Source organism: Oryza sativa, chromosome 5 (assembly GCF_034140825.1).
Source record: "Oryza sativa Japonica Group chromosome 5, ASM3414082v1".
In the NCBI taxonomy this organism is placed as follows: Eukaryota; Viridiplantae; Streptophyta; class Magnoliopsida; order Poales; family Poaceae; genus Oryza; species Oryza sativa.
Window position 1 is genome coordinate 4,832,070 of NC_089039.1, and position 17,692 is coordinate 4,849,761.

Consider the following 17,692-nt stretch of genomic DNA (forward strand, 5'->3'; position numbering starts at 1 on the left):
CGACCCATGTCTTCTGATGACAGGAGAATAAAAATGTTGGAAGAATCTGTGGTTCCATGCCTCAAGCTAATTCCATGCATTCTTGCTTCAGATGTACAATGGGAAAATTCCATGCATTACTAGCTAATTTTTCATGATTCTATTGAAAAACTCTTGATTACAGTCCTACACTCAAGAAATTACTGAAAAATTCAGAAACATATCTATGCTTTCAGAAGTTTTCAGGTGCAAAAAAAAAAGGACCAACCTGAATAACAATATAAAAATACAATATATACCATGACCTCATGAAAAACATAACAACAGAGTGACAATTGAAGAGATAAAAATCCAAGAATCCAGACTGAATATCATAATAATAATAATCGAATAATAACAGTAAGTAGGTGTGATACAAAAGTAATTTAATTAGGAAAGATTTCTTGATCTAAAAACATATCCCCCGGCTCTCAGCTGAAGCTTTCACTGAAGAAGAAACCATCAAAAGCTTCACTCTATACAACCCGAAATAATAACACTGCAACACTCAAATCCTCCTCAATTCATCACCTTAAACCTGTCTCTCTCAAACAGCTTATTATTCACAACCCAATTATCGCAATTAGCCATAAACCTAAAGCTCAGATTGCTCCCTCCTTGCAAAGCCAAACTCCCCCCACATCACCTACCTCCAACCCATTTCGCCATCACCGCGAAAATTCAGGCCAGTTGATGACGATGACGACGACGCAGAAGAACAGACACCAACCAATGCAAAATCAACTAAGTGATGATATATATATGGCACTTTACTCTTGTTTACGCCGGTAGCTATCATCAATCAAGAACTCTACTAATGTAAGCATAACAACAATTGACCACGTACAATTGTGAACGGCGAGCTCGTCGGTTTTCTCTTCCATTTCGACGGCGAGGGGGGGAAGGTGGCAATGTTTGTCTTGTGAAAGAATCATCGGTAAAGCGGCGGTGGCGGCGGCGAGGCGTATGGGACGGGGTACACCGGCGGCAATGGGCCGGGGTATGCGGGCGGCGGAGGTGGCGGCAATAGCGGCGAGGGGACGAACGGTTTGCACTGGAACGCGGCGCAGTCGACGGGCGGCGCGGCGTAGAACGCGGCGCACTGCCGCGGCGTGCGCTGGTAGGGGCGGTTGGGGAGGCAATTCCGGCGGTCGCCGTCGGCCGCCGGCACGACGCGCGCGCAGGACGGCGGCTCGCCGGTGAAGTAGTTGTAGGAGAAGGTGAAGTTCTTGAGGCGGGGCAGGTCGCACACGGCCTCCGGCACGGCGCCGGCGAGGCGGTTGTGCGCGACGTCGAGCTGCTCCACCTTCCGCATCCCGGTCACCTCCGGCGGGAGCGGGCCGGCGAGCGAGTTGAAGCTGACGTCGAACACGGTGACCTCCCGGAGCAAGCCGACCTCGGGCGGGACGCAGGAGTCGAGGCCATTGTTGATGAGGAGGATCTCGTTGAGCGTGGCCGACATGTTCCCGAGGCTCGCCGGGAGGCAGCCGCCGAAGTGGTTGCCGGCGAGGACGATGACGGAGGCGGGGGAGTTGCCGAAGTTGTCGGGGAGGGCGAAGCGGAGGCGGTTGTGGTTGAGGAAGATGGCGTCGAGCGGGAGGTCGAACAGCTGGCGCGGGACGGCGCCCTCGAAGTCGTTGTAGCGGAGGTCGAGGAACCTGAGCGCCGGGAGGTCGAGCACGGCGGAGGGGAAGGCGCCGACGAGGCGGTTGTTGCTGAGGTCGAGCTCGTGGAGGCGGCGGAGGCGGCGGAGGGCGTCCGGGACGAGGCCGCAGAAGCGGTTGGAGTTGAGGTGGAGCAGCGCGAGGTCGGTGAGCAACCCGAGCTCGGCGGGGAGGTACCCCGCGATGTCGCCGTGGTTGAGGTCAACCCCGGCGACGGCGACCTCCCCCGGCGCGCCGCCGGCGCCGGGGAGCGGCGCGCAGAAGACGCCGGTGTAGGCGCACACGGCGGGGCCGACCCAGTCGGCGGTGAGGTTCTTGGGGTCGGAGAAGATGGCCGTCTGCTTCCACGTCTGCAGCGCCACGTACGCGTCACGCAGCCTCGCGCTCGGAAACCTCCACGCCGGGTCCACCACCACCGCCGCCGCCGCCGCCGCCGCCTCGCCGCCGGCAGCAACGACCCAGCTCACCACCACCACCACCACCATGGCCACTAACACCACCTCCTTCCTCATCGCGAAACTCTCATACCACCACAAAAAAGAAGCCGAAATGATCGCCGAAGAACAAGGAATCAAGAACAACAGCTGGAAATGGCAATGCGGGGTGGGATTTGGGAGTTCTTGGGAGGTGGAGAGGTGAGTGGAGTGGAGAGGAGGACAGCTATGGCACAGCTCAGAGGTGGGGGACGCGTAGCAGCGGGGGGAGGCGGCGGTGGGAGGGATTTATGGCGCAGGGAGGGAAGTAATGCTTGGGGTCCCTCCCCCAAGGCTGCTTGCATTGCATTTGCAACCCGGATTACGTTACAGGACGGTAATTATTAGATACAAGGTGAAGGTGGGTTGGGCTTTGTCCACTTTGGATATGGGCCTGGATGATGATAGTGTAAGTAGGTCAAGCCCAGAATCCAAGCCCTATTCATGCTTCTTACACAAGAATCTTCGAGATACTTTGTAACCACTTATGTATAATCTTCAGCTCTCATAAATACGAGGGGCGGATCTAAGATTACAGGGCTACTATATATCAAGAGACCTATCGATATTAGATCTAGTACCCCGGTTTGATACCTATCTAGTACCAACTGATACCCGTTTGTGTCGGTATCGATTGATACTCATCAGGTATCATATCTAAACTGAGAAGAAGGGATGGAGATGGTTACTATCGCCGTTTCTACTTGGAGACAACAACAAAGAGGTTGGGCAACGCCAAATCCGATGACCGGAGATCTCGGGGTTTCAAATTCGTCGCGGACGAGCAATGGGAAGCCCATCATATGAACTATGAAGTGTCAATTTTGACAACAGCATACTCTTTCCTCCCTTGACACAACAATTATGGCTACGATGGCGTTGCTCCCTATCCTCCATTGTCGCGAGGACTGCGGCACTCCCCCATTCTCACTTGTCGTGGCCCTAGACGAGAGGAAGAGGAGCAATAGGCAAAGAGAAGGAGCAGCGGTATGACACCCCGTCCTTCCCCGCAGCGACCCAGATGAGAGGAGGAGAAGCGAACGAGAGGACGAGGGAGCGGCAAGAAGTGATGGAGAGAGGAGGAGCAGGAGGCACATGGAGAAAGAGAAACGTTCGTTGCTCGCAATAGATGCAAAGCGGGGAAAGGAGATTGAGCACCCTGTTCCCACACCTTGAAACAAGGTCCTGGTATTTAGCTTTCCCTTAAGGTTAGAAGATGCCTAGAAACCTGGTCGAGAAAATACTTTAGTTATAGCTTATCTATTTTCATCATATGTAGAGTAAAGCACCTACATCAGCTTAAACTCGGTACAAAGTAGAGTAAAGCAAGCGAGTAGCACTTTGCCATTTAGTTCCAGCTCCGGCCTTGTCTAAATACTCTAGATTCTCATTGTAGATTCAACCCAATTTGGAAGAGCTTCTAGCCACTGGAGTTCCTCCCAGAATCTCTAGCTCCCCAAACAGATTTTAACATTGATTCTAAGGGCCTGTTTTGGAGAGCTTCTAACTGTTGTAGCTTCTCTCAAAATCTCCAGCTCCCCCAAACAGTCCAGATTATCACCTAGATTCTGAGAATATGTAGTTATAGAATCCAGAAAATGAACTAAAACCCAGAAGCTAGAAAACCCAGCTTCTCCAGATTCTCAGAAACTAGCTACCAACCAACAGATTCTCAGAATCTTAAGCTCCCCTAAACAAGGCCTTAAAAATTTGTAGTTGTAGAATCTATAAATTGAATTAGAGGCCATTAGTTAGGAAACGTAGCTTTCCAAATTTTTATCGTCTGCTTTTTAAAATCTTAAACTACTCTAATAGGTCGACACACTAGCTAGAGGATTCAAAAATAAATTACAGCTAGAAACAAGCTATAGCTTCTCCAAATTTCCACCAGCTAGATAGTAATAAGCTATTTGTTGGAACCTTTAGGTCTCTGAACACGACCTTATAAAATCATGCATGTCAAACGTGAAATTAATATATCACAAATATATAATGCTTCCTCACAAGAATTATATATCATGGATAAAATTAATAATGTAGGATTGGTTCGGTTTTGCAAAATTTTGGCATTTTCACATTTTGGTAGCATATGTAACCGGAGTGTCAAAATGCCAAAATTTTGATGTGTTTTTTGATTTTCTACTTTACCTATAACTAGCTTGTAGTCATATGTATACTTTTCACCATGCGAGGCTCACGTTGGTGACAATGTTAGGTTTTTTAAGTTAGAGTTTATACATCATTTTAACAATTTCCTTTCATTCTTATGGTTCTAATCATATTGTAAGCTTGATATATATTTCAAATGATGATTGTGCACTACAAAATAAAATCCTCCGCCACCTCTAAACACGAGTAGCAGTAAAGCTTCCATGATGGCACTTTTTAATTTGTTCATGTGCTCGGCAGTAGATATTCCATGATGGTGTCATCAAGTTGAGCTTATGATGGATGCATGGTCACTCTCACTCATGGCTATGATCGATTATTAACGTCCTAAGACAACAATGTTCACATGCTGCGATACACAGTTTTTTGCTTATACGGCACTACAACAGCTGCCATCTCTTCCTGTTTATTTGCTTTTTCACTTTTACCAAGTTAAATTCAAAGGCACTTGAACTTTCACTCTTAAGTTCAAATTCAAGACTAAAAAAAATCTTATATATAAGCTTTAGAATAATAATTTAATATATTACTTCCTCCATCTACTTTTGATAGTCATATTTCATCTTGTCACACAGATCAAAGATAAGTAATTCTACTTATCATATATTTAAACATGCTACTAGTCATTCCTCGTAAATAAACGATTCATTAATATTTACATTTCTCGATGCTCATTTAGCCAATCTTGCGTGGAAGTTATTAAGATAGGTTGTTGGATTGAAATATGCCTATCAAAAATAAATTTTTCAGATTTAGAAATATGTCTATCAAAAATAGATGGAGAGAATACATTATTATAAAAGAGTTTGAAAAGAAACCACAATATCTGTTCTAGGAGCCCAAAAATACCATATTAATTAGAGAAAAGAAAACATAAAATTTTGCATTGATAGATCTTAGCGTACATACTCCCTCTGTCCCATAATTTAAGAAATTTTATGATTAGAAACAGGTATTAAGAAAGTAGGTAGAATTAACTAGAAGAAGGTTGTGATTGGTTAAAAATGTGAAGGTAGATGAGAAAATTGAATGGTGGAGGGTTGTGATTAGTTGAGAAGAGAATGTTAGTGAATAAGTTGATATATTTTGGAACAAACTTTAAGAGCTAGATGTTGTTATATTTAGGACAGAGGGAGTAGATTACAATGGTGAAGATTGATTCTGGAAAACATATATTTGTTCCAGTGGCCCAAAATACCATATTAATCGGAGAAAAAGAAATAAGAAAACATCATTAGATCTTAATTAGATCTTAGTGTGTACATATTATAATGGTAAATGGAGTACTGATTATAGAAAACAAGGAAAAAATCGTGTTTTTCACACGGGCTGGGTTTTGATACTACCAAAATATTCAATGTACCCGTACGTTAACAATGTACGTGTTCTTTTCTGAACCTGACCGGGCCTGCTTGCCTTGCACCATCATTAACTGCTGTACCCTCTTATTTATGGCCATTAACCACTAGAATTAGATGACAGCAATTAACTCAAACTCGACCGAATCACAGTGTACTATGATTCACACCAAGGTGTTGGTGATGAAAATGAACTGTACAATCACCACCCTTTACTATTTACTCCTACTATAGCTTCTTTTCGTCAATTTCTTTTCACCTTTGAAGTCAAGCAACATGTGAGTGACAGAAAAGGTTAAAGAGATAAAGGCTCAAAGCTAAAGTGAAGGATATTAATTTGCAGTCAACCTGCATACGTGACAGGGGGAAAAGAAGAGGTAAAGGCAGAGTACTTGTTATGTAAAAGAAAAAAAAAGGAAAAGTATTTGCAGTGTAAATTGTAATATGATTTAATATCTTGTTTAGAACAGACTAGTAATTGACCAGGTATTTGTACATTTTTTTATTATTTTTACCATTTTAACTTTAAATTTCAAAAATGAACTCTTCAGTTATTTTTTTTCTAGAAATAAACCTTTTGACATTGTACATTGTTATTTGTTATGCCACAAATAGTAGCATACTAAGGTGCTGTAGCATCACTGCACATGGCATGGCAATCTTTTTTTTTTTTCAACGCCATACATGGTTACTTGGCCAAATTGTTGCCACGCGATGGTTTTTAACTGGCGTGCCAATTTAGTCCTGCAACGCTAATGAAGATGTCATAAAAGACTAAGGTCTGAAAATAAATTTTAGAAGGTTTATCTGCAAAATTACATTAATAATGGCTGATCTCTACTATTATAAAAATTAAAGATGTTTTTACCGGTATTTTGGTACGTCATCCGTGTATGAGTCGGTTTTTAAGTTCGTTTGCTTTTGGAAATACATATCCGTATTTGAGTCGGTTTTTAAGATCGTTCACTTTTGGTAATACAGAAGGAATCATATAAGAAATCTGTTTAAAAAAACTCGCATGCTAACTTGAGACGATCATACTCCTAACTGCAGATCATGATTTTTTAAAAATATATATATATCCAAGCGAACTCCCACAATGAATTTCATCTTAACTAAACCATATAACAATAATAAGATTAAAATAAACTTCACCCGTTGCAATGCACGGGCACTTTATTCTAGTAAAATTAAAAATCCCAAGAGTGCATATTCCTTGTGTGTTCTCCATCCGTCTCACGTGGGATAATATAAGATGATGTCAAATTTGGCTTCATTTTTAAAACTAAATAAATTATGGCAATTCAATGATATTATTTTCATCAAATGAAACTTACTTTTATTTTAGACTAATTGTCGGAAATATATATTAAGAGTTGAATATTAAAATACTTATATGCCTTATATTGTAGGCCGGAGGGAGTAATAGTTACAAAAATCTTTTGCTAATGCTGAAACCTGAACCACAAATCTATATTCCATTTGGTCATCTATATTCCAAAAACTCTTATACTCCCTCCATTTCTTAATGTATGACACTATTGACTTTTTAAAATACGTTTGATCATTCGTCTTATTTAAAAAATTACTCCATCCGTTTCACAATGTAAATTATTCTAGCATTTTTCACATTCATATTGATATTAATAAATCTAGACATATATATCTATCTAGATTCATTAACATCAATATGAATATGGAAAATGCTATAATGACTTACATTGTGAAACGGAGAAAGTATGTAATTATTATTTATTTAATCGTGACTTGATTTATCGTCAAATGTTTTTTAAGCATGATTTAAAACTTTTTTATATTTACACAACAAATTTTGAATAAGACGAATGATCAAACATTAATTAAAAAGCCAACGGTACCATACATTAAAAAAAATGGAGCTAGTAACAAACAAAACTGTCGTACCCACCTAATATAAAATGTGGAGCATAAACACCATAAAAAAAAATCAGAGCCTGACAGGAAGTTGTGTACATGATCTTTATTCCTGTTGGCTAGTAAAAAATTGTCCAACAAATTAAATATCAAAAGATATTGGTTAAAACAAACGTGGGTGAATAGTCATAAACAATTCAGCCGACGAATTAAACAGGTAAAAAGGATATGCTAAGGAAACGTGGGTGAATAGCTGTTTTCTTGCCTGAAAAAGACCCCAGCATGCATAGCCTGATTTAGTGGCGAATCCACACTGTTACTCACAATAGTGCAATGCTGTTCATCCAATTAAATTTGGAATTATGACGAGGTAATTAATCAAACAAGCTTGTCGGTTGGATGATACAAAATGCAGCAAACCATGCATCCAAAAAATGTTGTCGGTCAAGCACTGAAGAAGCATATGCCCAAACATTTTGCAAAGGACAGTTGACTGTTGAGCTCATGATAGAATTATCCCACTATTTCACTGACACCCAAAATAATCTCAAGATGATTAGTTATAGAGGTTACTGGTAGGCCATGGCGAGTATTCAGACATTCAGGCATTGCTTCAGATAGATTTTACAGGGCAAAGTGAAGAACCATTGCTTTAAAACAAAAACTGAAAGCATACTATATCTAGTTTTTGTCGGCATCTTGCACACAGGTGGCCAGTTGGTGAGCAACACTGTTAATTAATCTACCTCTCTTGGTTAATCAAGGAAGTAATGGAGTGATTAGAGTTGAGAAATGCTTATAGCTAGCATGCGTGTGTGAGGGTCCAAAAATGGTCCAGTCTCCTCACTGGTTGGACCAATATCTCGGTTTAATCGCCTGCACCTTCAGAGTGAGATTGTCGGTGATGTTTTATGTGCTCCTTGTTTTTTCCATCGTCAAATCAATGCTTGCATTTCTACATTCCAGATTTTAGATTCTTCCTTAATAGGGAAGAATAATTTGAAAAAAAAATTGATCACATTATCGCAAAACTACTGCTTTAAAAGTATTGTATCATAAGAGTACAGATTTTGCATCATATTTATTACTAAATTATAGACTTAATGTAGAGTATTATAAAACTAGATTTAGTAATAAAGTTAAAAGAATACATATTTTAGAGGTTAGATTCCTAGCACCAATATTCTACTGGAGTTTTTTAAAAATATTTTTTTTGGGTAAAATCGATGCTAGATTTGTAACTTCGTGATAAATTTCATGTTTCTATAGTTTTGCTCCCCTCAAATATGCAGTTTTATGCTTCGGAAAAAATATATGTAGTTTTATGAAAGTATTGTTGAAGTATATGTGATTTTGCCAAATTTCAGTACTGAATAAACAAAGCTTCACGGGCAGTAAAATTCATGAAAAAGAGTGTAACTGCAGTTATGTGCAGTTTCACTTAATAAGATATCAGTCTTCGGTATATATGCATGTTTAGTCTTTTTTAGTATAAAAAAATACCCGTACGTTGCAACGGGTGAAATCTATTTTAATCTTATTATTGTTATATGGTTTAGTTAAGATAAAATTCGCTTGGATATATACTCCCTCCGTTTCAAAATGTTTGATACCGTTGACTTTTTAGCACATGTTTGACCGTTCGTCTTATTCAAAAAATTTTGTGAAATATGTAAAACTATATGTGTACATGAAAGTATATTTAACAATGAATCAAATGATATGAAAATAATAAATATTTACTTAAATTTTTTGAATAAGACGAACGGTCAAACATGTGCTAAAAAGTCAACGGTGTCAAACATTTTGAAACGGAGGGTGTATATTTTTAGAAAATCATGAGCTGTAGTTAGGAGTCCAATCGTCTTAAGTTAGTATGCGAGTTTTTTAAACAGATTTCTTATATGATTACTTCTGTATTACCAAAAGTGAACGATCTTAAAAACCGACTCAAATACGAATCTATTTCTAAAAACAAACGAACTTAAAAACCGACTCATACACAGATGACATACCAAAATACCGGTAAAAACATCTTCAATTTTTATAATAGTAGAGGTATATTGAAATTTTTAACTTCATAAAGTCAAATATTAGTTTGTAACATCTACTCCTGTAGAAACGTGGTGAGTGCCCGTAGAAAAATCTAGTCATCGTCAACTTCAACAGGACAAAATGCAAATGCAATGGTTAGCTGTACGTACTAGGAGCGTAGCCTTTTGTTTGCAGTTGATTGCAGCTGGACAGCATGAAGAGAAAAAGAACGTAGTGACACGTGAAATGCCGAGTGGCAATCAATGTGCTTAAAACAAAGTAAAACTACACGCGTCATCTAACCATCGTATCAATATCATACAACGTACACCAAATTAAAGTGATCATTTTCCACTCTTTGAGTACGTTACATATTTGTTCCCAAGGACAATTTATCAAAATTGCACAAAGAAAAAAAACAATCGCACGAAATGAACGTAGCTCAACCGATTAGATTTTTTTAGTGGAACCAGTCCACCCGGGTTCAAATTATAGATTTGACACGGATACTCGTATTTACGATTAATTATTATTTTAGTGATAGACAACGTACCCGTCAACAGCGAGGCACCCATGATGACTTCATCAATTTTAAGATATATCAGCCTAAACTCTCGGAGATGCTGTAGGGGTAGGGTGTGCGTGTGTGTATTTATAGAGGTGAGTGTACACGCATAGTGGATACCTATGTTTATGTTGTGTTTCTAAGAAAAAACAATCACATCTCTCACACACACAAAATACGGGAATTTTTGTGTCCCACTATTTCTCTTTTTTTAAAAAATAAAAAATAAAAGTATCAATGGATCACATTTACAGACGGTCATCATTTTGTGAGGTGTGTTCAAGAGCACTCACAACAGAAATCTAGGGCTCACATATCAATGACTCACCTCCCTCTGAGATATGGGATTTGTAGTAGGATCCGTATATCAATGACATCTTGCAGTCCCCAAATTTAACATTCAAATTGAACCCGGATGGATGCAGCTGCGTCCCAAAACCAGGAGACCAGAAATCATCCAGTAGCAGCCTAATAAAAAGACAAAGGAAGAAGAACGCAGCCCGTGAATGCAGTAAAAACTTGATACAACGTTACACTGCTGTTCAAGTTATTAAGGCAGTCACAAGTGAGTAATGCCAGCCATGTATTTATACTTACTTATGTTCATGAACTGAATCCGGCTGGCAATGGAGTAGTAATTTACCTGATACTCCTAGTACCTTGGTTGGCAATGGCCGTTGAAACTGTGACCAGCCAGGAGCTAGCTTCCAAACTTTTTCTTCAAACTTCCAATTTTTTCATCACATCAAAATTTTTCTACACACACAAACTTTCAACTTTTTCGTCACATCGTTCCAGTTTCAAACAAAATTTCAATTTTAGCGTGAACTAAACACACCCTTAGCTTAGCTGCAGAACCTGAAACAATGGCCAAACCTGTCTAGTGAATTACTACTCCAGTAGTGATGCATGAATCGATTGAATTCAGTCAGGGGTGAAAAATTTAAGAGCTGGGCAGGACTGCCAAAGACATGGAAACATACAAGGAGAGTTATGTTATGACAGGCCAGCTGACCTCCATCAAAGAGAAAAGTGACTATATTAACTCATGCCATCTGGTGATCTGGGGAACTTGTAGTTCTCTTCATGGACCAGACTGAGCCTGAAAAAAGCCCGGCCTCGCAAGGCCCGGCCGAAGCCCAGAAAAAACCCCAAAATTTTTTTAGTGTGTTTCTGAACTGAACATATTTTTTTTCCTAAATTATTAGTAGTATCCAAATTGTTTCCTAATTAATTACTCCATTTGACTTATTTTGGCTTTGGGCCAATTTTACGGGCTTCAGCTTAGAAGAATGTGGACTGGGCCAAGCTGGCCATGAACAAGTCTAGGGGTGTGTTTGGCACCCCTTTTCCCAACCCCTCTCCCTCGTTTTTCGCGCGCACGCTTTTCAAACTGTTAAACGGTGTGTTTTTTTAAAAAAAATTCTATGCGAAAGTTGCTTAAAAAATCAAATTAATCCTTTTTTTAAAAAAATATTAGCTAATACTTAATAATCGTGCGCTAATGAACCGCTCCGTTTTCCTTGTATACTGTTCGAGGCTGGGAACGGGGAGTAGCGAACACACCCTATGAATAGATAAGTTGAGGCCAGAGCTTCCATAGCTATTTCATGAGTCTTATCTCAAACAAGAAAAAGCTACTACCGCCGTTTCAAAATATAACAACTTCTAGCTACAAATTTAGATTAGTGCTTATCCAACTTCATAGTTAGAAATATTTATATTTTAGGACGGAGGGAGTATTTCATACGAGGCATAATATGTCAACTATGAGATGGCACTCATGCTAAACCAACTGAAAGTCACCCTGAATGTGGTCAGGTCAGGTCAAGCTGATGTGGTTCCAACCAACAGTGGCCAACCAGTTGAATGATGCAGAGATGACAACACCAGCAAGATCGACATAGATGCTCAAAAGTTTGGGAGATACTACTTTGCATGCGTAGGTTGAGCATCATGGCATGATCCAATTGCATGGGCCACTGATCTGCTGCTTGCTATGTTGAATGATGATTGTGCCTGAGATTCTGAATTCCCCTTTGCATTTTTGCTGTAGCACTGTCCAATGAGGCAAATTTGATGAGTTGTTTTGAAACTAGGTGCAGATATTCTTCTCCATTTCATGTACACAAAGGAAAAGTGATGCATAATGTAATACCAACAGCGAGACAAGTAGCGGAAAACACCAGGATTCTGCCCTATTCTAAAACAATGAGTCAAGCTTTCTTTCCAGCAAAAAAAAAGGAGGAGCTATTGATCCAACAATGTAGCTTTTTTTTTTTCGAATGACGTATTGAAGAAAAGAAACGGGTTTATGTGCACAGTTGTAAGAAATATAAAAAATGTTCTTTTTGTGAATACCATAATTTAAGAAATGCATATTTATGCTCACAATAAGAGACTAGAAGGGATCAATTTATCATCATCCTTACACAGCTCAAAGAAAAGAACATCTGGCGTATGCACAAAACTTAGGAAAACAAAGAGAAGCCAGAGTGCAACCACGGCCATTATACTGTCATAGAAGGTAACAGCTGTGTTTGAAAACATGAGTTCCCAACCTCTCTCCATCGTATTCCGCACGCACGTTTTTCAAACTACTAAACAGTATGTTTTTTGCAAAAAAGTTTCTATATGAAAGTTGCTTAAAAAATCATATTGATCCATTTTTGAAAAATAATTGGCTAATACTTAATTAATCACGCGCTAATAGACCGCTCCGTTTTTCGTGTTTACTGTGCAAGTTGGAATCATGCTAGGCTGAGTTCTTATCCCAGTTTTCCCAACTCGCTTCTCTCGTTTTCCGCGCACACGCTTTTCAAATTGCTAAACGGTGTGTTTTTTGCAAAAAAATTTCTATACGAAAGTTGTTTTAAAAAATCATATTAATCCATTTTTCAAAAAAAATAGTTAGTACTTAATTAATCGTGCAATAATACGTGCTCCGTTTTACGTGCCCAACCCCTCCCCCCGAACACAGCCTAAGGCTAAGTTCTTTTTGGTTATTGGCTACAGTTTATAGCAGGTACGCCTTTTCAAACTCCTAAACCTAAATTTCATGCAAAAGCAATTTCTATATAAAAATTTCTTAAAAAAATCAAATAAATTCATTTTTCAAGTTTATAATAATTAATACTTAATTCATTATGTGCTGATGGCTTTACCTCATTCCGTGTCTCACAATGAGCCAAGGCCCAACATCTGATTCGAACTAAGACTATGAAGATATTTTTTAATAATGCAAGTACATATGTGCACGATTTGAACTCTTGAAGTGTTTATATAATAATCTTACTTGATTAACCTTGCCCAAAAGGGAATTTTTTGATTTCTCCCTTTTTTTTATTAACGCGGGAATTTATAACTCCTAGAATTAATGTTAGAACTTTTAGGTGAGGCTCTAATTAGTATAAAGAAATATAGTTCATGAGAGCTTCTATTATGGTCAAAATAAAAATTTCACAGCTTGGTTTTATTCCATTTCTTTAAAAAGAATATAATTCTAGCATTTAAATTTTGTAAAAAGGATTCAATTATAGTGATACTACTAACCCTCCAACCACTCCTCAATTCCTTATTTAAATTTACCCCATCTTAGACCTAACAACCCTCCCACTCCCAATTTAATGAGGGGTATCCAAGTAATTTCCCTTCCCTACTATTTTGTCTTATAAAGTATAGTTGTATTCGTTTTGGAGGAGGAGGGGGGGGGGAGAGTATTAAACTCACAGTATAAGTTGGGTATGAATTATGTGATCCTATAGTTCCTACAAATTCCTATTATGGTCAAAACATTCTTATTGGTCTCATTAGATACATGCTATTAAAGAGTATGCTAGAAAATTATTTGTATGTAATGGATTATGTGGTTAAAAATTAAATGTTTTAGCGTTAGCTCAATATTACATAACACTGCTAAAAATATAGTATCATTATTAATCTCCCAAAAATCTTAATTAAAGCCTAGGATATTTTAGTTACACTCCCTAGGCAAACTTGGGGATGACCTCTTTTTGACATGCTGGAGTCAGCTTTCAGTCACACTTATTTGCAATGTGGTTGACAATGTGAGAGTTACACATCAAGGTAAACGCATGAAGAGGAACGAGTGGGGCCAGTGACCTACCACACAAGAAAAATAGGGATAAAGAACTTAAGGCATAACCAAGAAATAAAAATTGGCTGAGGGCCAAGGCCCCCACACGTTATACACTAGGGATGCGTTTGGTTGGAGGGTTTTGGTGGGTTGGGTTGGGGCCATCCTTATTTTACAGCTGTTTGGTTTAAGAATTAGGTGGGTTGGGTTGGTTCTAAAAAGGAATATTCCACTCATTTCTGAGTTGAACTGGCCACCAAAAAATGACCGGACCAATCAAACCCACCTTGCGCCTCTCCTCAGCGGTAACCCTATCTCCCCAGTCCCCACCCCTTCTCTCCGGGGCGGATTCAACATGGGTGCCCCATGCATCCACCGAACCCATAGATACCCCTGAGCCCCCTTCAAATTTTTCGCTAAGTTTGATAAAATAAGAGGTGTTAAAAGGTTTCTTAATAGCATTTTAGCATAGTGTAATATTGAGATGGTATATTTATGCAGGTGTACTCGGTATGTTTAGTCCCACAACTTTCAAAAATGCTTAAAGACAGACGTACGACGCAACTTAAAAAAATCGGACACCCTTGTCCTAATCCAAAACTTACTGCCCCAGCCTAATCAGCCAAAGAAAAAGCCAAATTTTAAATTTTTAAACTTAATTTTGATATTGATTTTGAGATATTTTCAATGTACTTTCTTTTTCAGCATTGACTTTTAAGTTACCAAGAACATATATATAAAAATTTTACCTACAAATTCATTTTTATGGCTTATTAGGAAAAAAGTCAAACGATGGGCCTTACAGGCTCCCAACCACCAGCTTACCTCCACCACATATTCCTTCCTTCTACTTTTCTCCTCTTTGCTTTCTATCTCTCTCCTCAAAGAGTTCAACGCTGCGTGCTCTCGCCACTCTTGCCGCTGAGGTAGCACTTGCTTGAACTTATTGATGCTCCTCGGCCGTGCACGGAGAGGGAGCAGCAACATGGGCTGCATGCGCGTGCGTCGCCACTGTTGCCACTGATGCTCTCCTGGTGCTTGTCGCGAAAATGAAGTTGGACATCTGCTACTCCTGGTACTTATGAAGCTAAAAGCTAAGTCACACACGCGTCTTGCTTAGATGCTATGCAACACGAATGTGTTTATACTTCTTAGTTCTGTGGGATGGTTTGCTTCGTCCCACTCCTTCAATCAGAAGTATTGCAAGCTGCTATTGTCATGCTATGGAGCCGGATCCAATCCCAGTCATCGTCTTAGGTAGATTTTGCCACCAGTGTATAGGAAGAAGGCAATTCCATTCACTGGAGAGGAAAAATAAGGTGAAAGGTAGGGCTGTTGCAATCCATTGTTTCATCTTTTTTCGCTTTGGTTTATTCGAGTGTTTCACCCCTTTTGATTGAGATGTTGCACATGATGTGTACTATGTTTTCCCGATGTTGCACATAGCAATGTCTTCGTGTTTCGGTCAGCCTTTTATAATGTTACGACTTCTTGAAACATTTTTTTATCATGCACTGGAACATTTTTAGATGAGGATGTGAAACATTTCTCATTGAAACAATTTTTTTTAGGAGAACAACAACAGGAGATCTGCCGGAATTTTAATTAAGAGGGAAAAGAGTTTTACAGGGTGACAAAAACTATATTAAAGAGATTACAACTCATTGAAACAATTTTCACTAAGTGATGAAACATCTACAACAATTTCTTATTATACGGTGAAACACTGTCCGATGATTTGACAGAGATCGGACGTCCGATCCCTAGTCCTCTCCCCAACTTTTTGTTTCTGGATCTGCCCCTTTCCCCATTGCACACGAGAGGCGAAAGAAGTAGGCAGCAGCAGTGGCAGCAACCGTGCGAGCACGAGCGCCTGAGGCGGCGACTACGTGACCGCTACCGTGGCGACCGCTACCGTGTGCACAAGCCGCCGCCGCCGGCTCGCGTCTCCCCTCCGTCCTCCATCCGGGCGAAAGAAGAAGGCGGCGACATGGGCGCGGGAAGCGGCGGCAACCGCGCGAGCAGGAGCCTGCGGCGGCAACCACGCGATCGCGAGCGCGCGTATGAGCCGGTGGCGGCTTGCATCTCCCCTCCATCCTCCATCCGGGCTTAAGAAGCAGGCAACAGCATGGGAGTAAGAAGCCGCGGCAACCGCTCTTCGCGAGCCTGCGGCGGCGACCATGAACACGAGTGCGCGCACGAACCGCCGGCTCGCCGATTGACTAAGCCTATGGAGATATTTTTTAACAATGCAAGTACATATGTGCTTGATTTGAACTCTTGAAGTGTTTCCATAATAATCCTACTTGGTTAACCTTGCCCAAAAGGGAATTTCTTGATTTCTCTCCTTTTTATTAACGCGTGAATTTCTAACTCCTAGAATTAGGATAGGACTTTTAGGTGTTGCTCTAATCATTATAAAGAAATATAGCTCGTGAGAGCTTCTATTATGGTCAAAATAAAAATTTCACAGCTTGGTTTTTTTCCATTTCTCAAAAAAGAATACAATTCTAGCATTTAAATTTTGTAAAAAGGATTCAATTATAGTGATACTACTAACCCTCCAACCACTCCTCAATTCCTTATTTAAATTTACCCCATCTTAAACCTAACAACCCTCCCACTCCCAATTTAATGAGGGGTATCCAAGTAATTTCCCTTCCCTACTGTTTTGTCTTATAAAGTATAGTTGTATTCGTTTTGGAGGGGGGGGGAATATTAAACTCATAGTATAAGTTGGGTATGAATTATGTGATCCTATAGCTCCTGCAAATTCCTATTATGGTCAAAACATTCTTATTGGTCTCATTAGATACATGCTATTAAAGAGTATGATAGAAAATTATTTGTATGTAATGGATTATGTGGTTAAAAATTAAATGTTTTAGCGTTAGCTTCGTTATTAATCTCCCAAAAATCTTAATTAATTAAAGCCTAGGATATTATAGTTACGCTCCCTATGCAAACTTGAGATGACCTCTTTTTTGACATGCTGGAGTCAGCTTCCAGTCACACTTGTTAGCAATGTGGTTGACAATGTGAGAGTTGCACGTCAAGGTAAACGCATGAAGAGGAACGAGTGGGGCCTGTGATTACCACATAAAAAAATAGGGATAAAAAAACTTATAGGTATAACCAAGAAATAAAAATTGGCAGAGGGCCAAGGCCCCTACTTGTTATACACTGATTTGTCCTTGAGCCATGACGTAGTCATGGTATATGGTGGTGCAATATGTACCTAGCTAAGATTCGGATAGTGGCAATGTCAACTTTCTCACATTTTCTATATTTATTTGTTAATAACACACGTGATAAGCAAAAACATGTATAGATGTTTAATTTACCAGAGCTAATTTCAACATCAATAGCAGTCATCGGCTTCATGCTTAGGTGATCCTCTCTGGTCATCGTCGTGGAACGTA

The 17,692-nt window shown here is 39.9% G+C and overlaps 1 protein-coding gene across 1 annotated transcript; it reads right to left on the bottom strand.

Moving 5' to 3' along the window:
• Positions 1-323: 323 nt before the first annotated feature.
• Positions 324-2,376, bottom strand: LOC4337979 (leucine-rich repeat extensin-like protein 4). Its single transcript, XM_015782445.3, has one exon. It carries the CDS (start codon positions 2,192-2,194, stop codon positions 950-952), a length of 1,245 nt encoding a protein of 414 aa, XP_015637931.1. The 5' UTR covers positions 2,195-2,376; the 3' UTR covers positions 324-949.
• Positions 2,377-17,692: the final 15,316 nt, after the last annotated feature.

Bases quoted from the DNA above. Each gene is read 5' to 3' on its own strand.
- LOC4337979 (XM_015782445.3), bottom strand. From the start codon at position 2,194: ATGAGGAAGGAGGTGGTGTTAGTGGCCATGGTGGTGGTGGTGGTGGTG.